Source organism: Piliocolobus tephrosceles, chromosome 8, assembly GCF_002776525.5.
Source record: "Piliocolobus tephrosceles isolate RC106 chromosome 8, ASM277652v3, whole genome shotgun sequence".
Classification (NCBI taxonomy): Eukaryota; Metazoa; Chordata; class Mammalia; order Primates; family Cercopithecidae; genus Piliocolobus; species Piliocolobus tephrosceles.
The window spans coordinates 32,504,571-32,526,958 of record NC_045441.1 but is presented as its reverse complement, the minus strand read 5'-3'; the positions used below and the strand labels follow the sequence as shown (position 1 = coordinate 32,526,958).

The window sequence follows — 22,388 nt, the reverse complement described above, 5'->3', positions numbered from 1 at the left end:
TTTTGAGATGGAGTCTCGCTCTGTCTCCCAGGCTGGAGTGCAGTGGCCCGATCTCAGCTCACTGCAAGCTCCGCCTCCCGGGTTTACGCCATTCTCCTGCCTCAGCCTCCTGAGCAGCTGGGACTACAGGCGCCCGCCACCTCGCCCGGCTAGTTTTTTTGTATTTTTTAGTAGAGACGGGGTTTCACCGTGTTAGCCAGGATGGCCTCGATCTCCTGACCTCGTGATCTACCCGTCTCGGCCTCCCAAAGTGCTGGGATTACAGGCTTGAGCCACTGCGCCCGGCTCAGTGCTCAATTATTTACAGAAAAACATATAATACCCTTTTGAATTTAGTGTTCACACACAGAATTTCTTTTGCAAGAAACCTTCCATAACTTGTTTTAAACCTTTAGCTTTATCTTATCTAATTGAAAATAATCCTTTAGCCCTAGACAAAAATTTCCACGTCCATTCCTTCTTAGAACATTTTACTGAGATTATATGATTAATGATTATTTGCTAAGATTAAGAGCCTTACTAAGTCCCTTATCAAAGTCCTGGGCCTGGCCAAGTTGTAAAGTAGGCAAGTTGAACAGTTCTCAAAGTCAAAAGAAGCGGTTTATAACTGTAAAACATTTAGCAAACCTAATATCTGTCTCATATAATTTAGACCACCTGTCTACATTTTAACAACAACATTTGCATTTTACCAGTAATCTTTAAGACTGTTTTTATTTCTCAAGGATTAAAGTCACACGAACTAAAAGACATTACAGCTTTTATTTTCCCTTAAAAAATATTTGATCGAAGCACTTATTTTCCTTTAGGCCAATTAATTAGATCTCTTTTTTTGTTTGTTTTTTTGAGACGGAGTCTCGCTCTTGTCGCCCAGGCTGGAGTGCAGTGGCGTGATCTCGGCTTACTGCAAGCTCCGTCTCCTGGGTCCACACCATTCTCCTGCCTCAGCCTCCCAAGTAGCTGGGATTACAGGCACCTGCCACCATGCCTGGCTAATTTTTAGTATATTTAGTAGAGATGGAGTTTCACCGTATTAGCCAGGATGGTCTCGATCTCCTGACCTCGTGATCCGCCTGCCTCGGCCTCCCAAAGTGCTGGGATTACAGGCGTGAGCCACCGCGCCTGGCCTAGAGCTCTCTTTTTTTACAGACATCACACACAACACATGTAACTGCACAGACAGACAGAAGCAGATCCAGTAGTTAAAAGATTTTCTGTTCACCAATCTCCTAATTGGACTATTGGCCTCGAGTGGGGCCCTTTAAGAGCAGGGCTAGAAAAGCATGCAGTTTCCAGGGCCCAATAAACGGGGATAGCTGGAAGACAAAAACAGATTTTGAGGGGGACCTATCTGCTTTTAATTGCTGGGTTTTTATGAGAAAAACAGGTTTCTACCAAAATGGCATGCATGGCACCTTTTCTGTTCTTCTCAAGGAGTCCCAGGCTATCAGAAATTATTTTAGGGCCTCTCATGCGTGCATTAAGGGTAGCAAGACAAAACGGAGAAAAGGAATTCAGTCAACTGGGAAAAAAATCTTTTTCCAGAAAAACAAGACCAAAGAAGAGAAAAACATAAAGGTTTAAAAAATACTCACTTTTTTTGTTGTTTTTGAGACAGAGTCTCACTCTGTTGCCCAGGCTGGAGTACAGTGGTGTGATCTTGGCTCACTGCAACCTCCGACTCCCAGGTTCAAACGATTCACCTGCCTCAGCCTCCTGAGTAGCTAGGACTACAGGCAAGTGCCACCACACCCAGCTGATTTTTCTTGTATTTTTAGAAGAGACAGGGTTTCACCATGTTGGCCAGGCTAGTCTTGAACTCATGACCTCAGGTGATCTGCCCACTTCAGCCTCCCAAAGTGCTGGGATTGCCGGTGTGAGTCACTGCACTCGCCCCAGATATCCACTTTTTAAAAAAAATTTATATCCAGTGCTTTATTAAAGACAAATAGTCTCATAAGAGAAGTAATGTGTTCGTAGGCCAACAGAGAATGCATGTATATGAGAAAGAGATGTGTGAGGTCCCTGATCTGTGCTCTAAGGGAGTGGTCAGTCAGGCAGGGCCTTGGCCAAACAGTAAGGCAGATGAGGGTCCCTATCCTGGGGGACTCACTGCTCCTGGGTGCCCCAGGAGATGTAATCTGGCCATGTGGCCATGTGGTACTCATCCATGAGCTGCTGCACAATCTCCCTGGATGTGTCCATCTCATCAAAGTTGTCCTTGAACATGTCCTCCTTGCGGAATAGCTCCAGGAAGGCCTCCCTCTTCTGCAGCTTATATTGGTGACAGGTTCTCTCGAAGAGTGAGGAGATGCTGGTGTGGTTGGCCATCATGAGCCCACTGACCCAGTGGACCAAGGGCAGGTAAGGAGACTTCCTCGACAGGGCCACCTGGATGCTGGTGGGGCCCCACAGGATAAAGTTGGCCAACTTCCGTTTCCGGATCCTCTGCAGGTTCTTGTGGACCTGGGTGGGGTTCACATCTCCCTGGATGGTGTTGAGAATGGTGATGTAGGAGTGGTTGGTGTGGCGGTCTCGGCCTGTGGACACCATCATGTTCTTGGGTGATGGCCACTGACTGGTCCATAGATAGCAGGGTGTAGCCGGTCATGAGAAAGTGGAGCCATGGGGTGGGAATGAGTGAGGCGATGAGGCTGATGAGGTCATTGTTCATGTAGCCGGGCTAGTGCAGGGTGAAGGTGCTGGCTGACATGATGGTGGACACCAGCTGGTTGGTCTGAGAGAAGGATGGGTTCTGGATGTGCAGGGGGTCTGTGGCAGTCTGGTTCAGGGCTGTGTTGTGCAGCACCACCACACAGTCTGCATTCTGCATCAGCCTCTTGAGTGTGAGGAGTGAATTATAAAGCTGGATCACCACGTCGCTCATCTCATCCTGGTTGAGAAACATTGAATATGTCTGCACCAGCTTCTTAGGATACCTGTCATTCAGCCATTCTAAGAGGTAGGAGCCGAGGCCAGAGCCTGTCCCCCCAGCAATGGACTGACACAGCACAAAGCCATCTAGATTGTCACTACCATCTGCCTCTCAGTCTATGATGTTAAAAATGTCCTCATGGAGCTTCTCTCTCTGGGAGAATCTGCTGGCCCAGTTGTTGCCAGCTCCTCCTCCATGCTCTGACAGGTAGATGTTCTCTGGGTTGTAGAGCTTGGGATAGGGGGAGTTGAGGATGGAGTGGGTCACCTGGGGCTCCAGGTCCAGCAGCACGGCCCAGGGGATATAGTGCTCATCTTTTGCCTGTTAGAAAAAGATGTCCTTGTTGTCAGTGCCCTTGATGGCGAACTCCGCCACAGTACCCTCAGGGCTGATACCATGCTCAGTGCACAGCTGTTTCCAGAACTCGAACCCAATCTGATTGCCGCACTAGCCCAACTGTAGGGTGATGATTTCCCTCGGCGGCACTCCTCAGGTGCCGGCGTTGCAGCCGCTCCCACCCGCAATGCCGTCGCATGCCAGCCCCTCAGATACCCACTTTTAGTTAAGCCGAACTCTCTTTAAGAAAATCCTATTTTGGGGTCTGGGTGCGGTGGCTCATGCTTGTAATCCTAGCACTTCGGGAGGCTGAAGTGGGCAGATCACTTGAGGTCAGGAGTTCAAGACCAGCCTGGCCAACATGATGAAACCCTATCTCTACTAAAAATACAGAAATTAGCTGGAAATCACTTGAACCCAGGAGGCGGAGGTTGCAGTAAGCCAAGATTGTGCCACTGCACTGTAGCCTGGGCAACAGAGCGAGACTCCATCTCAAAAAAAAAGAAAAGAAAATCCTTTTTTTTTTTCTTTTTTGAGCTCTATCGCCCAGGCTGGAGTGCAGTGGTGTGATCTCCACTCACCGAAACCTCTACTTTTTGGGGTTCAAGTGATTCTCCTGAGTCACAGTCCTGAGTAGCTGGGATTACAAGCACCCACCACCATGCCCAACTATTTTTTGTATTTTTAGTAGAGACAGGGTTTCGCTATGTTGCCCAGGATGGTCTAGAACTCCTGACCTCAAATGATCCACTTGCCTCAGCCTCCCAAAGTGCTGGGATTACATGCGTGAGCCACCGCACCCAGCTCTGTTTTTGTTTTGTTTTGTTTTGTTGTTTGACATGGTCTTGCTCTGTCACCCAGGCTGGAGTACAGGGCACAGTCATGGCTCACTGCAGCCTCAACCTCCTGGATTCAACCAATCTTCCCTCCTCAGCTTCCTGGGTAGCTGGGACTACATGCCATCATGCCCAGTCAATTTTTTATTTTTTGTAGAGACAGAGTCTCACTATGTTGCTGGAATATAGGCATGAGCCACCACACCTGGTCAAGAAAATTCTTTTAAATCCTTTATTACCCAACAACATTAGCCATGCCAAGCAGCCAATATTTCTAGCTTTTGAACATTACCAAAGATAACCTCCCAGGTGTTCAGAGAAAGGAGAATTTAAGGTGGTTCATGAAGGGGAAGAGAATCAACAAATGATAAAGGACACAGATATCAAACCAGAAAGGACTCATTCCCTAAGCCAGGATTGAACCCGGGCCGCCACTGTAAAATGGCAGAAGCTAAAACAAAGCACTGCCATGTGGTTACAAGTCACACTTCCAAGGACGTAAAACCAGATGGAGGCCTGCAGCGAAGTTTGCCACTGGCCAGTTTGCTGGGCTTGCTTCAACAACAGGCCTATGGAGTACTAAACCCACATCCCATCCCAAGGTACCCCTCTTTCTGACAGAACTATACGGAGAGACATGCAGAGCACACCAGATTGGCTACAGCTTAAGGCCAACCTCACAAATCCTTTTTTATTAATTAAAACTTTACAGATAATATAAACAGTGATCCTTATTCCCTTTCTAGTTTGTACAGGGAGAGAGATGTCAAAATCCTGACTGGTTTAAAAAAAAAAAAACAACAAAACTCCTACCATTTTGCTGACATGTCAGGCTTCTGGGTTCCCTTCCTACTGAGCTCAGTCCCAAGCCAACCAGTTAAGGTTTAGGAAATTAACTTCTCCCAGGTTGGGGGATACATCCCAGGAGAGCATCCTGCAGCATGGGGACACAATCACCCATCTGTAAAGAGGACAGAGGAGGAGAAAGGAATAAGAAGGCATTTATTTAAAGGAGCCCCAGGACTCAAGATGCATTTGAAAGATGTATTGCTACTCATCTAGCAAGAGGGGAGCAAGGCATCCCTGGTTCCCTTCTCTTCCTAGCAAATACCCAGGGTATATGAGGGAGAGAAAGTGAGGCATCCCTCTTTCTTTTGTCCTTATATCCCTGAGTCCTGGCAACCATGACAAGATGCCTCCCATGGGTGCCAAAGTGGCTTTCACCCATGTTTTTCACCCATGTTTCACCAAGTGGAAGTGGGGTAGGGAGTGGGATTATCTTATCTTACCCCATATGCCCTATCTCCTCTGCTGTCAATAGTCTTTGCATTCCCTATACCTCATTGATGCCTTGAATACTAGCATAACCTTTATCCATGAAACGAGGCTTGGTTTAATCGGCAGAAATTAGTCTGCACTGTGCCTTTTAACTTCTGTTGTCATCTACCTCTGGATCCCTCAGATCCAGTTTTCTTTCCTAGGGCTTCAACCCAAAGCTTGGAATTGAGTTTGGGTCAAAATAACTTCCTCAGGATGTTGCACAGACTCCTTATCATAAGCTGAATGCTAAGGTCAAGCTGTGGAATTGAGTCCTTCTCCAACAAGGAAAAGAAAAGGGTGTCTTGTGAGTTGGGATCCTAGCCGAGTAAAACGTCTTCTAAAAGGAAAAAAGCCTCTAGCATAGAGAAGCCCCATCTACTTGCAGGGCTGTGTTATTAGGTTGGTACAAAAGCAATCACAGTCCTCGCCATTCTAAGTAATAGCAAAAACTGCAACTACTTTTGCACCAGCGTACTCATGTTCTGGTGGAGAAAAGGAAAAGAAAAACAGCTTAAATGCAGGGCTGTGTTAACTACTGACAGGATGGAGAAAAGAAAAAGATGCCTGGGGAACAAACCTCTTGTTCTTATGCAAATGAGTTTCTCCAACAGGGAAACTTTTTTTTTGAGATGGAGTTTCCCTCTTGTTGCCCAGGCTGGAGTGCAGTGGCACAATCTCACCTCACTCCAACCTCTGCCTCCCAGCTTCAAGTGATTCTCCTGCCTCAGCCTTCTGAGTAGCTGAGATTACAGGTGGACGCCACCATGCCCGGCTAATTTTTGTATTTTTAGTAGAGACGGGGTTTCACCATGTTGGCCAGGCTAGTCTCAAACTCCTGACCTCAGGTGATCTGCCCGCCTCGGCCTCCCAAAGTACTGCAATTAAAAGTTTCTCGGCCGGGCGCAATGGCTTTTAATTGCTGTTTCTACCCTGGGGTTTGGACTGAGCTGGACCCCTCAGCCAGAGGAGGGGAAGACTCCATGGTATGTGGCGTGGAACACTGGACAGACAGCTGCATGGGACCCTTGGGCCATGAGCTCCAGTCCCAGCTGGGAGGGGCAGGGAGCCACTACTTACCCGTCCGTCTCACGCATGCATCTGCAGCCATTGGGGTTGTAAAAGATAAGTGCCATTACAGTCCTGCAAAAAGAAGGAAAGTGCCATAGAAAAGGCTGAGTTGGACCAAGGCTGACATGCCCGATCCCTGAGAGCGATGAAGTGAGAGGATGCAGTTTCCTTTATCCTCAGAAGAAGCCTGAGGACAAGAAGGCTCAGAAAGGAAAGGGAAACGGATTTTTTGGTGTGCATTTTACTCACCCCTCCTCATGTCCCTGTGTGGGCCACCAAAATGATGCAGGATTTTTTGCTCCTTAGCTCTGCTAAAATCTGGGTTCTTGTATCACAACTAGGAAAAATTAGGCACACAGACACATTGAAAGGTGAGGAGAGCACAATGTATCAAAAGAAAGCTCTCAGCAAAAAAGAGAGGGTCCTGCCAATAGGCTCCTACCTCACAGATTGAATACCAGGTCAACACACAGGAGCCGAAGAGGCCAGGCTCATCTCCCCACATAAGGCGTGAATTCCTGGTGGCTCTATCCCCATTCTTCCAGTGTGCATGCGGGCCGTTAGCCACTCCACATTGATTTCCCTTACTGCACATGTGTTAAGGGACAGAATTTTTCACCGTGGGCATGTTTAGGCAAGTACCCTGTGCACCATGACCTGTGTGGCATATGGCTGTCTCCTGTCTCTATCACTAGTATCAGTAAAGAGACAGAAAACCTACAAAGAAACCGAAAAATAATTCTGGAGCTGAAGAGTATAATAACAAATAAAAAATGCACTGGAGGGATTCAAAGCAAATTTGAAGAGAGAAAAGAATCTGTGAACTTGAAGATAGGACAATGGAAATTACCAAATCTGAGGAACAAAATCATCTGGGGATGCAGCCCAGTAGGTCTCAGCCTTATTTTACTCAGACTGTATTCAAGATGGAGTTGCTGTGGTTCAAATGCCTCTAACACAAGTGAGATGAACTCAGAGAGGAGACCTGAACTCCTGACCTCAGGTGATCTGCCCTCCTCAGCCTCCCAAAGTGTTGGGATTATAGGCATGAGCCACCGCACCTGGTCCTATTTATTTATTTATTTGAGATGAAGTCTCATTGTGTGGCGCAGGCTGGAATCAGTGGCATGATCTCAGCTCTCTGCAACCTCCACCTCCTGGATTCACACAATTCTCCTGCTCAGCTTCCCAAGTAGCTGGGATTACAGGCATGTGCCACCACACCCAGCTAATTTTTGTATTTTTAGTAGAGATGAGGTTTTACCATGTTGGCCATACTGGTCTTGAACTCCTGACCTCAAGTGATCTACCTGCCTTGGCTTCCCAAAGTGCTGGGATTACAGGTGTGAGCTACTGCACCTGGCTTGTCCAGTTTATTTATAGTGCTGTTCAGGCTATCTGTTTCCTTATGGTTCTTCTGTCTGATTGTACTGTTGTTGAAAGTGGGGTATTGAAGTTTCCAACTATTATTGTAGAAATCTGTATTTTTGGGCCGGGCGCAGTGGCTCAAGCCTGTAATCCCAGCACTTTGGGAGGCCGAGACGGGCGGATCACGAGGTCAGGAGATGGAGACCATCCTGGCTAACACGGTGAAACCCCGTCTCTACTAAAATACAAAAAACTAGCCGGGCGAGGTGGCAGACGCCTGTAGTCCCAGCTACTCAGGAGGCTGAGGCAGGAGAATGGCGTGAACCTGGGAGGCGGAGCTTGCAGTGAGCTGAGATCCGGCCACTGCACTCCAGCCTGGGCACAGAGCGAGACTCCGTCTCAAAAAAAAAAAATCTGTATTTTTTCTCTTTAATTCTGTCAATGTTAGCTTCATATGTTTTGAGGATCTTTTGTTTGGTGCATACATGTTTATCATTGTTATGTCTTCTTAGTGAATTGACTCATCAATATGTAATGTCCTTTTTTATTTATTTATTTTTATGAGAAAGAGTCTTGCTGTGTCACCCAGGCTGGAGTGCAGTGGTGAAATATTGGCTCACTGTGGCTTCAGCCTCCCAGGCTCAAGAGATCCTCCCACCTCAGCCTCCTGAGTAGCTGGGACTAAAGGTATGTACTACCACACCTCGCTAATTGTGTTTATTTTTTGTAAAGACAAGGTCTTACTATGTTGCCCAGGCTGATCTCAAACTCCTGGGCTCAAGTAATCCTCCCGTCTCAGCCTCTAAAAGTGCTGGGATTAAAGGTGTAAACCACCATGTCAGGACTTTTCAAAAAAATATTTTAGTGTAAATTTTTAATAAAAAGATGGGACCAGGCATGGTGGCTCACATCTGTAATACCAGCACTGTGGGAGGCTGAGGCAGGTTATTGCTTCAGTCCAGAAGTTTGAGACCAGCCTGGACAACATGGGGAAACCCTGTCTCTACCAAAAAAAAAAAAAAAAAAGCCAGACATGGTGGCACATGCCTGTAGTCCCAGCTACTTGGGAGTTTGAGATGGGAGAATCACTTTTAGCTGGGAAGTTGAGGCTGCAGTGGGCCATGATTGCATCACTGCACTCCAGCCTGGGCAACAGAGTAAGACTGTGTCTCATAAATAAATAAATAAACAAACAAACAAACAAATAAATAAATAGACTAGTTCTCACTATGTTGCCCAGGCTGGTCTTGAACTCCTGGCCTCAAGTGATCTTTCCTCCGTGGCCTCCCAAAGTGCTGGGATTATAGGTGTGAGCCACAATGCCCAGCCTACAATTTCCTTATATGTCTCTTGTAACAGGGTGTCTTTTATTTTTTTGAGATGGAGTTTGGCTCTTGTTGCCCAGGCTGCAGTGCAATGGCGTGATCTTGGCTTACCACGACCTCTGCCTCCCAGTTTCAAGCGATTCTGCTGCCTCAGCCTCCTGAGTAACTGGGACTACAGGCGCACGCCACCACACCCAGCTAATTTTTGTATTTTTAGTAGAGATGGGGTTTTACCATGTTGGCCAGGCTGTCTCAAACTTCTGACCTCAAGTGATCCACCTGCCTTGGCTTCCCAAAGTTCTGGGATTACAGGCATGAGCCACCGTACCTGGCCTAAAATACTGGTTTTTAACCTATGAAATTAGCAATGATTTTGAAAAATTGTAAAAGTTATACAGTGTTTTGGAAAACTAGGACTATCAGTGTTGGTGATTTTGCTGGGAAGGCAATCTGTATATATGTGTGTATATGTTGTGTATGTGTATATTTGTGTATCTGCATATATGTGTGCAGGTATATGTATACATATGTGTGTATGTATATAATGTATTTAAGTATATGTATATTAGTGTGTATGTGTATATGTGTAGGTATACTGTATACTGTTATACACATATACACATACACAGAGTATATATGTATCAGAAGAGCCTTAAAATACTGATATCCTATTGATCTAGAAATTCAGCTCTTCAAAATTTGGCATAAGGAAATAATCATTGGTGTTTATGGGATGTTTTGGCTATAAGGATATTTATTACTCACATTCCTTATAATAATGAAATACTGGTAGCAATATTTATGTCCAACAATAGGGATTGGTTAAACATGATGGTCTAACCATATAGTGGGACACTAAAATTCATGTTAAGTATACAGGCCATGGGAAAGTTTCCCCTTGCCCTCTGAAGGTTTACTGAAAAATCAACTCACAAAAGGCAGATTATTTGAAGAAAAGGCATGCAAATTTTATGAATGTGTACACAGGGAGAATTACAGAATGATTTCCCACCACTCAACAGGGTTCAGAATCTTGTAGACCATCTTGGCAAAACAACTTACAGGAGGGGAGAAAGAGGAATTCTTTTGAGGGGCAATAAAGGATTACTAGGGAGAAGGATGGATCAGGGCACAGAGATTAACTTGTACGCTATCCTGTGAAGGGGTCTTTTCAGGTGTGGTTACATTCTTGGTCTTATAGGGAGGGCAAGAAAAACAGTCGTTCTCCTTGGAGTGTCTGGACTTTAGGCAGATAAAGACATCTTGTGTTTTGGGAGAAACCAGTGGGGAGGGAGGTCAGAGAGACCTTGAGGCTTCTTCAGTTCAGCATGTTAAAGTGCCATATTTTGGGGTTATCAGTTTCTGAACCGGATTTTATGTCAGTAAACATGTACTGCTTATTTGTAAAAGAATGCTTATTTTAGGCCAGGCATGGTGGCTCATGCCTATAACCCCAGCACTTTGGGAGGCTGAGGCAGGCAGATCACCTGAGGTTGGGAGTTTGAGACCAGCCTGGCCAACATGGGGAAACCCTGTCTCTACTAAAAATAGAATTAGTCAGGTGTGGTAGTGGACGCCTGTAGTCCCAGCTACTGGGAGGCTAAGGCAGGATAATTGCTTCAACCCGGGAAGTGGAGGTTGCAGTGAACCAAGATCTTGCCATTGCACTCTGGCGTGGGCGACAGGGCAAGACCCTGTCTCCAAACAAGCTCTTTTAGTCTGATCTCCTTCATTTCATTACTCCCTTGAATCAGGCATTTAGGATTTAGGATTTCCCACTCCTCAAACTCTTCCTAACCCTGGTCCTCCTGGATTTGTCCTTATTTGGGGTGTCACGAGTTCCCATGGCTTTACTTATCAGCTCCCATTTACAGAGCATTAATTATCTTCTGAACTCAAGGCAGCAGTTATGAATTTCTTTTCTGAAGAGGACAAGGAGGCTCTGAAACATTGACTGGATTCCCAGGAGGAAAAGAGACCATGCGTCACGCAATGTTTACTAACATTTAAAAATAGTTACAAATGTTAACTCATTTAATCTTCACAGAGAGGAAGGGACTTATTTTTAGCCTAATTTTCAAATAAGGAACTGTGGCCCTGGAAAGGTTCTATCTTGCAGGGGCTTCTGGGGCTGGTAATTGGTGGAGCCCAGATTCCAACACAGGTATTCTGGCTTCAGAGCTAAGGTTTTCATCACTGCTTTGCTGTCTTGTATTCTTAATAGTAGTAAACATTTTAAAATAGTGGTTGTTAATGATATTTTAATTTTAATTTTAAAATTAAAAATGGAACGGGGGGGGGGGGGCGCAGGGGGTCGTCTCAACATGTTGCCCAGGCTGATCTCAAACTCCTGGGCTCAATCGATCCTCTTGCCTCGGCCTCCTAAAGTGGTGGGATTACAGGAGTGAGCCACTGCGTTCGGCCAATGATACTTAGTATAACACTAAAAATGCTATCAACAATGGTTTACATTGTCCAGAGCTTTTTATTAAGCATTTTCACTTAGATCATTTTTGGAAACTAATTTTGCAGAGACAAGAACTGAAGCTGAAAAATCTACCTGCCTAAGGACTCATAACTTGTAAGAGTAGCTATGAAACCTCACTGGAGGAACTGCAGATTGATAATTTTTACTTAATAACACACTATAAATAATAATAAAAGTGCTTCGCATTGCCTAGAGCGTCACAATGCCACTTTACACACATTTGACAATGGGTACCGTCTCAGAGAGGCCAGCAACTTGTCCAACACACCACTGCAAGTAAGAAGTAGGAAAGTTATTGTTTTGCTTAATAATAACGCCTTACGCTCCAGGGCTAAAGAAAAGGCTTTTCTTACAGAAATTAAACTCCAATTACAGAGAGGTGTGAACTTCATTAAGGCCCGGGGGCTGGTTCGTGGCCCGGGGGCAGGTTATCCTGCAGCTTTGGCACCGCAGGCACCGCCCGGCGAGTTCCGGCCTCCGGGCACCTGGGCAGGTGGGCGTTGGGCGGGCTCCGGGCTGCGGACGGACCTGGCCGCCCCGCCCCGGCCGCCCCCGGGCTGCTCCGAGAGGACCCCGGGCCCACCTCACCCCACCTCCATCCCTGGAGCGCGTCCCGGAGCGGGCGGGCGGCCGGCGGGCCAGGCCCCTCCCCGTCGCCGAGCCGCGGCCGCGCGGAGGAAGCGGAGGAGGCGGGAGCGGAGACCTCGCTGCGCTCATGGCGTCGCCCGGGTGAGTGCCGCCTCGGAGGCCCCGCGCCCCCGCGGCTGCCGGCAGGAACGGGAGCGGGACCCGGAGCGGCTCTGGCCTGTGGGCTCCGGTCTGGGACGCGGCCCGGACCCGGCCACGGGCGTCCCCGCCCGCCAGGCCCGCCAGGCCCACGGCCCGCTCGCGCCGACCTTGGGCGGACGCGGCCGGGCGGACGTGGGGGGCGGGCGGGGGCACCGGCGTAGGACAGCGGCCCCCCCGGGGTGCGGGGGTCCGGGTACGCGGGCCTAGGGGATCCGGGGAGGGCGCGAGGCTCGGACGTGCCCGGGGCGCGGCGGGAGCGAGGGCCTGGCGAGCCACTGGGGAACCGGGGTGCGGGTCTTCGCCGCGGCCCGGGGCAACCCGCAGAGGCCTGGAAATGCTTCACTCCGGTGCCTGGTGTCTGTGTTCCTGGGTTTTAAACTTGCGTTGGGAGTGGACGCTTGTTTGCCGCGTCGTTGAGACGTACCCAGAATGTCAGGTTCCGGGCAGATGCAGACCCTTTGCTGACAGCCGGAGAGCCGCTCCAGGATCTCCTTGGTCGGGGCCGTTGCCTACCGGCCTGCCTTGGGGTGGCTGCGCTTATTCTGACATTATCTCTTTTCAACTTTTTTGATTTAAATGTTATTCCTTTTAGGAAATGATGGTGATACATATAGTTTGTGATTTTTGAGGAAAAAATTCTCACTTGGCGAACCAAAACCTCAGTAATTCATTATTTTTTTGTTTTGATAATTTTACTAGTGCTGAAATCTGGGAATGACAGTCCAACACTTTCATTTTACAGAGAAAGAAATTAGGCTCAAGGTCATCGCTTTAGTTGTTAGAATTCTTTGACTGTTATTCATCATTCAGAGGGTCTTGGATCTGGTGGCTGTGATAGCCCTTCAGAACAGTTCCCAAAGAGCTTTACAGGTGTGTGTTCGGTGGTGGGGGTAGGGAGGGGACGGTGCTATGGGACTGGGATCATGGATATCATGCCTCCTCCAGATGAGGCCTGAGCCATGCCCTGGGGTGATTTGGCTCAGTACAGTGTGAATGAAGCAAGCTGAATTTGAACCCCGCCTGCTGTCTTTCTAGGCTTTGGGGCAGTGGTCATTTCCGGGACCAGGCCTTTTCGTTGCCAGCTGACTACCCAGCACTTTGAGCTCATAAATAGAGTAAGCAGGGAACCATCCCTGGGAAGGCCAGGCTGATTTACCTAGGGGTTCAAGGTCTTGCAGCATTCCTTTCCCACTTGTCAGGAAAGGGTGGGGCAGAGCCTCCTGGACTCAATGTTGAGGGTGGCTGAACCTGTGTGGGGCTGTCCTGAACGAAGCTTTTTTTTTTTTTTTTTTCAAAAAGTGGTGCATTTGGTGTCCAAGTACACTGCTTTGTAGACATGGGTCAGAGGTGGACATAATGCTGCACTGGTGTTTCTGTGAGTCAGTAGGGCTTAAACTGTGTCCCTGTGGTTGGTGACATTTGATATTTGCAGTTCTGATTATTCGTGTGACCCCAATGAGTCTGCAGTCTGTAATCTATAATTTTCTGAGGGGTATCCATTGCAAAAGCTGAGGTCTCAAAACCTTTAGTATACAAGTCATGCACCACATAATGACAACGGAGGACTACATTATATGACAGTGGTCCCGTGCACAAATACTTACTGTGTTAGTTGCCTACAGTATTCGTACTGTAACATGCAGTACAGGTTTGTAGCCTAAGAACAACAAGCTGTACCATATAGCCTAGGTGCGTAGTACACCTTACGATGTAGGTTTGTGTAAGTTTGTCCTATGATGCTCACACAAGGACCCAGTTGCCAAAGATACATTTCTCAGAATGTATCCCTGTCGTTAAGTGACTCATGACTGGTGCTTTATTTCATTTTGTGGGGAAACTATGCACATATTATGTACGTTGGCAGACATAGCTCCTAAGTGTCCACTTCTACAGGCTTCCCTGGTAGATCAGAGTCTAGCTAGGAAGACAGTGCTTCCTGACACCCTCAGGGCTGTCTCAGTCAGCCAGCTAGCAAACATTAAAGCTACTGCACTAGGTGTCTTAGGGAGCGAGTCCACAGATAAAGGGCAGGGATGGGAAGGGAGTGGTGATCCGGACTGGGGTAGTCATAGAGGAGTCTCCAAATTGATGTTTTTATTAAGTGACAGTCTCCATGAGTTGGGAAGGAAAGAAGAAACTCTGACCGTTTTTGAGGACCTTATGAATATGCCAGGCATTGTGCTAAATAGAAATGGCAATAATGAAGGCATCAAAGGAGAAGATGTATTTGAGAAATGCCCCATGGCCCAGTGTGTTTGGAGCTAAGTGGAGACAAGTCCAGAGGATGAGACTGGGACCAGATGATGGGACCTGGTCCCATTTGTATACTCACTGCCCACCACTCGCTGAAGGTAAATGACACTATTTGCATTGGTGGAGCTCTCAGAGAATCTATGTGACAGCAGTATAGAGACAGCAGAGAGGGCAGAAGACATGGAGCAGCTCATGCTACCATCTCTCCTCTCTTGAACGGGCCTCACTCAACAGCTCATCTCTTGTCTTTGCCCCTTGCTTGGCTGTCTCACAACTGCCCAGATCTTCCTTGTCTGTCAGCTACTCTGCCTGCTCTTTCACTGTTGGGGTTTCCTTGGGCTCTATAATCCATCTCTGCTAGTCCTAACACATGTTCTCTGCATAGTCACATCTGTTTTAGTGGCTTTAACTGTTGTCTGAATCAGAAGTTCTTAACCTAGGCTCCGTGATTCATGGATGGGCTTCTGGGGGTCCGTTTGTTCTCTGAAATTGTATGCAGCATTGGGAGTGGTGTGTAGTTTTCCCAGGAGCAAGGTCTGTAGCTTTCAACAGATTTTCAAAGGGGCTTTTATCCTTAACAGTGTTACAACTATTCATCCTGAATTTCCAGATTTTCTTTCTTTCTTTTTTTTTTTTTTTGAGACGGAGTCTTGCTCTGTCGCCCTGGCTGGAGTGCAGTGGCCGGATCTCAGCTCACTGCAAGCTCCGCCTCCCGGGTTTACGCCATTCTCCTGCCTCAGCCTCCAGAGTAGCTGGGACTACAGGAGCCCGCCACCTCACCCGGCTAGTTTTTTGTATTTTTAGTAGAGACGGGGTTTCACCGTGTTAGCCAGGATGGTCTCGATCTCCTGACCTCGAGATCCGCCCGTCTCGGCCTCCCAAAGTGCTGGGATTACAGGCTTGAGCCACCGCGCCCGGCCGAATTTCCAGATTTTCATTTCCAACTACAGTAGATACAGCTCCTCAAGTTTCTTTAATCTGGGTTGCCTATGCAAAGTCTCTATTTTTCAGATTGTTATCGATGGATAATTTGAAAAACAAAAAATAAAGATCAAGTGTAATCGGCTTTACATAGACCACCAATCTTAAAATCTTAAAAATATTTTAAATAGTCACTTATTCTTATCAGAAAGACAGCTTTACAGAAACAGCTAGCATCCCTCCTCCCTCCCATCTGAGTTTGGGGGGGTACCCTGACAGATGTTTTCCTTTGCATTTGCATACTAAGTTTGTTCCTTGCTCTGTTTTTACGTAAATGCTATCATACTGTTCTGCAGCTTGCTTTATTTGCCCAACAATATGCCTTGAAATTCTTTCCATGTCAGAACAAGGGACAGATCCGCATACATTTGTTTTTTGTTTTTGATTTACTTACATTTTCTCTCTCTCTCTCTCTCTTTCTCTCTCTTTAAATAGCGATGGGGATCTCATTATGTTGCCTATGTTGATCTTGGAACTCCTGGGCTCAAGCTGTCCTCCTGTCTCGGCCTCCCAAATTGCTGGAATTACAAGCACATTACACAGTGCCCAGTCTACCTACATTTTGACAGACATATAATATTCCATGGCATGGTTACATTATTCAGTTAAGGATGTTCCTGGTTTTCTCTAAGATAATCTGTGTCTCACTCTGGACATATAGAGTACACGCAAAGACTTGGACTGCATGAGCAGAGGGCCTGCTTTTGTTTTTTATTCTTCCTGCCTATTGTAACTTGATGCTGCCAAATGATCCTCTTAAATGATTGTACCACCTTCCCTGCCACCACCAGATTTTGAGGATTCTCTGTACCTCCCAACACATGATGATATCATACATGAAAAGTTTTGCCTGTCTGATGGAATAATTGAGTCAAGAAATAGAATGCTCATAGCATCTTCATTTATGTGGTCTTTAAAGACAGAAACTTCGTGCCTGACCCTTGTATTCCCTTAGAAAGATTCAGTTCTTTTCTTTGATCCAGTGGGTAACAGCAAGTGAGTAACAGTTGATCTCCATAAGTAAACTCTCACTCCTCAGCTTTTTGTTTTAGGAAATATGGTCCCTGTCTGGCCAGGAGAAATGGAGTAAGACCTGCCCTAGAAGGCAAGAGCTCAGGCAGAGAATGGGGCAGAGAATGGGTGGAAGGACCTGTGGGTTCTGAGTGGCGCTATGGAGAATGCTTGGCTGTATAGAGGTGAGACTCATGGTAGTGGATGAGGTGACTGATTGAAACCCAGGAATGTGTGACTAATTGGGGTAGAGGAGAAGCCATTACTGGATGACAAACCCAAGGCCAGTTGTTCCTCTGTGGACTGAGTCCTTGCCTGAGGAGGGAGGGCACACATACCTTGGCCTTTTCCTGCCCTTCTTCTTCCCCCTTCCTCCTGCCTCTCCACCATCCTCTCCTCCCTCTTCCCTTCCCCTCCTCCCTTCTCTCTTCCTTCTCCGTTCCTCCCCTCCACTCTTCTTCCCTCTCCCCCACTCCTCTCTCCTCCCCTGTGACCTCCTCAGGTCCTTTCCCCAGCCCACTGTTCCTTTACACATTCAGCTGGAGACCTCATCCACCCTCCTGGCTGCTCCTCTCAGGAACATCTCGGCCCCTGGGAATTCTCAAGGACTCATCTACCTTGGTAGCTGAAAGCACCCCCATTAACATCCATTGGCTGTCAAAAGTACCTGACTTTACTTTTAACTTTTTGTCTTTGCTGTCCAGGAAGGTTCTCTCCCACCACTGTCATTTTGTGGGAAGGGAAGGGCTCAGCTTTCCCATTGGAGGCCTGGCCTGGTCTGAATGGGCCAGGCCACAGTCCCAGAATTCACAGGCCTTCTACACTGGGTGAAAGATGGGTCCTCTGGCCACACTGGGGGAAGGGGAAAGGGGGCCCCGTAAACCACACTTTGAGGAGGAAGCATTAAAGAACTCAAACAAGATGTATCTTTGCTCTTGGGAGAAGTCCAGCAGGACCCTTATCTTGCTCAGTAGCTGCTGTGACTTCTACAGAAGGGACCTAGCTTTGCCAGCAGGACTGAGACTTTGTATTGGCTCTCTGCTCACGGCTGTGGGATTGCCCAAAAAGCCAGCAGCCACTCAGAATGTTCCCTACACTGGATGTATGGGAGAACTAGCAGGGTTAGAAAAGGCCAGAAGTGTCCCTGGTTCTTTAGGACAGCTCTCGAAACTTCACTCACCTGCCCATGGGTGGCAGAGTACACCAGGACTTCATGGGATGCAACAGCCATGCCATTGACCTCTCCATGGGGACGGACTGAAGAACCCACCCCAGCTCAGGGCAGGGCCTCTCACCCAGAACCACGAGTGGCAGGGACTTTCCAGTCCTAGGGAATGTTCTTTTAAATTTAGATCCTGCCCACCTCCAACAAGTGTGTTGTCAGGGCCTATTCTAAATGCTGTTACATATATTAAGTTACTTAATCTTCACAGCAACCTATTCAATAAGTACTGTTATTTCTATTATAGAGAGGAGGGCTCCTAGGCCTGGCTAAGCGGTTTAAGATAAAATGCAAAATGACCCAGTTCAGGATGATTATAGTTGGTTTAAATTTGGTTGCTGAGGCACAGACAAAAGTGTTGGATTCTGTAGTTTTTGTTGTGATCACAGAGCGCATGCGGTATCTTCCAGAACCCTTTGATAAAGCTGAAGTAAGGATGGAAGGATGGGCTCACATGGCCCACATGAGTTAGAAGCTGTGTTGACAGAGTAGACAATACCTTCAATTATGGCTTAACAAAAAATGCCTGAAAATGGAATAACTTAGAAGGAGCTCTTCCTTTAAAGGATTCAATGCCGGGTGCAGTGGCTTACGCCTGTAATCCCAGCACTTTGGGAGGCTGAGGCAGAAGATGGCTTGAGCCCAGGAATTTGAGGCAGCAGTGAGCCATAATCACACCACTGCACTCAAGCCTGGGTGACACAATGAGACCCTGTCTCCCTGTCTTTAAAATAAAGAGAGACCTACCTGTATGCTAGGAGCATCCTTCTCACTGTAGGTCAGATGTGGTCGTTCTGTTTTAAATTTGCTGAATTGTGACTTTCTTCTTTTCTTTTTCTTTTTTTTTTTTTTGGAGGCAGGGTCTCACTCTGTCACCCAGGCTGGAGTGCAGTGGTGCGATCTTGGCTCACTGCAACCTCCGCCTCCCGGGTTCAAGTGATTCTTCTGCGTCTGCCTCCTGAGTAGCTGGGATTACAGGCGCGCACCACCACGCCTGGCTAATTTTTGTATTTTTAGTAGAGATGGGGTTTCACTGTGTTGCCCAGGTTGGTCTCGAGCCCCTGACCTCAAGTGGTCCGCCTGCCTTGGCCTCCCCAAAGTGCTGGAATTACAGGCGTGAGCCACTGCGCCCAGCTGACTTTTTTTTTCTTTCTTTCTTTTTGAGAGAGAGTTTTGCTCAGTTCCCCAGGCTGGAGTGCAATGGCACCAACATGACTCGCTGCAGCCTCAATCTGCTGCGCTCAAGTATTCCTCCTGCCTCAGCCTCCTGAGTAGCTGAGACTACAGGCGCATGCCACCACACCTGGTTATTGTGGATTTTAAGAAACTTTTTTGTAGAGACAGGGTCTAGTTATATTGCCCAGGCTGTTCTTGAAATCCTGGGCTCCAGCGATCCTCCCATCAGAGCCTCCCAAAGTGCTGAGATTATAGGTGTGAACCACCACACTTAGCCCATTGTGACTTTTTTTTAAGTCTCCAATACTTTCTTTTAGGGCATTAAAAACTTAATCTTAGATCCAGTTGGTATTCATTTGGGTAAATGAAGTGGTAGGGACCTACCTTAATTTCTTTTCCAGGTTTTTGTGATTGAATAAGTTCCAGATACTCAAAGCCACCTATATCAGTGATGAAATTTTTGACTGCATTTGGGCCTATTTCTGGGATGTCCTTTTACTGATTTCTCTGTATATTCATGAACAACCTTAAATTATTTTAGACTATTTAATTATTATGTTCTAGTATCTGGGAAGTTTTGTCCTTCACTGTTCTTTTTCAAAATTTTCCTGATTGTTATTTCATAAATATTTTTTCACAGAATCAACTGGTTTTGAACCTCAATTTACTTATAGGTTAATTTAGAGACAATTGACTTTTAAAATTGTATTAAAGGCCAGGCATGGTAGCTCATGCTTATAATCTTGGCATTTTGGGGGGCTGAGGAAGATGGATCACATGATCCCAGGATTTGAGATTGGCCTGAGCAACATAGTGAGATCTCATCTCTAAAAAAATAAAAATAAAAAATTAAGCCTTTCTGTCCAAGACAGAATACACCTTTAAAAATTTTTTCATTTTATATATGTAAATATAAATATGCTTATAAGGCATATATTATAAATATTTATATAAATAAACATATAATGTATTAATTATATATTATATGTAATATATTATTAAATACATTTATATTATATATCACATATAAACAATATATTTATTTGTTTATTTATATATTATATATTATACATAACTAATATATAGTAATTATATATTATATATAATTATATATTGTAATTATATATTATATATAATTATATATTATAATTATATATATAAATATATAAATATAATTATATATTATATAATATATAGTTATATATAACTATATATTATATAATATACATAACTAATATATAGTTATATATTATATATGATAGTTATATTTGTTTATATATTATATATAAATATACTTATATAAATATATATTTTTTGAGACAGAGTCTCACTCTGTTGCTAGGCTGGAGTGCAGTGGTATAGTCTTGGCTCACTGCAACCTCCACCTCCCGGGTTCAAGTGATTCTCCTGCCTCAGCCTCCCGAGTAGCTGGGATTACAGGCGTGCGCCACCAGGCCTGGCTAATTTTCATACTTTTAGTAGAAATGGGGTTTCACCACATTGGCCAGGCTGGTCTTGAACTCCTAACTTCAGGTAATCTGCCTGCCTCGGCCTCCCAAGGGCAGGGATTACAGGCATGAGCCACCACACCCAGCCTGTTTTTTTTTGTTTTTGTTTTTGTTTTTTCACTCTTTCCTCTCTGAAAATCCAGAAATAGATTTTTTTTTAATTAAAAAATTTTTAATTTTTTTTGTTTTTTTTTGAGACAGGATCTTCTTGCTCTGTTACCCAGGCTGCAGTGTACTGCAGCCTCAAACTCCTGGGCTCAAGTGATCCAACTCAGCCTCCTGAATAACTGGGACTTAAGGCACATGCTGCCAGACCCAGTTAATTTTTAAATTTTCTGGGGAGTCGGGGTTTTACTGTGTTGCTCAGGCTGGTCTTGAACTTCTGGCTTGGAACTCCTGACTTCAAGTGATACTCTCACCTTGGCCTCCCAAAGTCCTGAAATTATTGGCATAAGCCACTGTGCCCAGCCCTTTTCAGTTCTTCAAGTCTTATTCAGATTCAATATTTTAAAATTCTTCTCATATAGATGTTGCACATTTATAACATATATTATTTTTCTTGTTGCTACTATAAATCGGAGCTCTCTCCTTCCATATTTCTAACCTATTTATATAATAGGAAGGCAGTTATTTATTTTAACTTTATATGTCCCCGGCTTACTGAATTCTCTCATTGTTTATGATAGTTTTCAGGTTGATCTCTTGGGTTTTCCAGGTCTACCTGCACCATCATTTCTTTGCATTATGGAGAAAATGCAAGTTGATTCTGTCTTTGTTGTGAGTACACTGTGGTGTCAGGTGGAGGCTGTAGAGCATGTATCTTTAGGGAAGTTGCTGACAGTAGTCTCTCCTATACACGGTGAAGGATTGCCTTTCTTAGCTCTCCAAACCCCTTTCAGCTCACGTGCCTGCTTAGCATATCCAAGGGTAGGTAGGGGTCTTGGGCCAGTCTGTCAGTGCCAATTTGCTTACAATCCCCTCAAGTCTTCCTCTACCCACAGACCTCCCTATCTTAGACAGGAGCAACTGATTGAACCTGGAGAACTTGAACTTACTTTGGCTTGTGTCTGTAGACATATTGTCCAGTCTGTTGCAATCCTTCACAGATGCTTTTGAGAGTCCAGCCACATGCCATTGCCGCTGGTGCTATTGCCCAGGTCTGAGCCTTTGTTGTTGTTGTTTTCCTGAATATAAGGCTAGATAATTGAGCTTTTGTTATGTCTCATCTATTCTCAACCTGGCAGCCAGTAACATAGACAGGCCTGTCACCGTGCACCCAGGGCCCTTTCATGGCTACCCCATCCTCTAGAATAAGAAAAGCCAGAACCTTTTTTAAAAAAACTTTTTTATTTTTATTTTTTTTTCTCCTCCTCTTCCTCCCCAAAGCCTTACTCTTTTGTGGCCTGTAAAGTTCAGTCTTCTCTAGCTTCTCCTGCTGCCTTCCCCTACTCACTGATCACTCTCTTGCTCAAGCCACTCGGGCCTCTCTGTCAGTCCCTGGGTACGTTAGGGCTTTTGCCCTTGCTATGCCTGCAGCTGTCTTCCCCTGGTAGTCATATAGCTCCTGCCTTCACCTCCTTCCAAACCAGTACTAACACGGCCCTTTTTCCAGCTGACCTGCTCTGCCCTCCCCACCACCATTCTCAGCACACCTGACCTTGGCCCGTGCCTTGTTTTCTCTGTAGCACTTAACATCTTCTAGCACAGCCTTTTAAAAATGTTTTATTTATTTATTTATTTTGAGACAGAGTCTCATTCTGTTGCCCAGGTTG

General features: G+C 46.0%; 1 protein-coding gene and 1 pseudogene across 6 annotated transcripts in view; one reads left to right on the top strand and one right to left on the bottom strand.

Annotated features, from left to right (window-relative positions):
* LOC111552304 (up-regulator of cell proliferation) overlaps positions 1-22,388 on the top strand; it is a 48,179-nt gene that overhangs the window by 4,124 nt on the left and 21,667 nt on the right. For 2 of the 5 annotated variants that reach the window (XM_023226456.3, XM_023226455.3), the window contains exon 1: positions 11,546-12,405. The exons of 1 other annotated variant lie outside the window; for it this stretch is intronic. In XM_023226456.3, coding sequence (XP_023082224.1) covers positions 12,392-12,405 — 14 coding nt within the window. In that variant the 5' untranslated portion in view covers positions 11,546-12,391. Of the gene's footprint in view, positions 1-11,545; positions 12,406-13,207; positions 13,336-22,388 lie in introns of those variants that run through there. 2 more of the 5 variants (XM_023226459.3, XM_023226458.1) reach the window with 2 other exon arrangements.
* LOC111552278 lies at positions 1,920-6,535 on the bottom strand (annotated as a pseudogene). The gene is made up of 2 exons (XR_002734594.1): positions 6,505-6,535; positions 1,920-3,423 (listed from the first exon to the last, which is right to left on the bottom strand). The product of XR_002734594.1 is annotated as a tubulin gamma-1 chain pseudogene (transcript).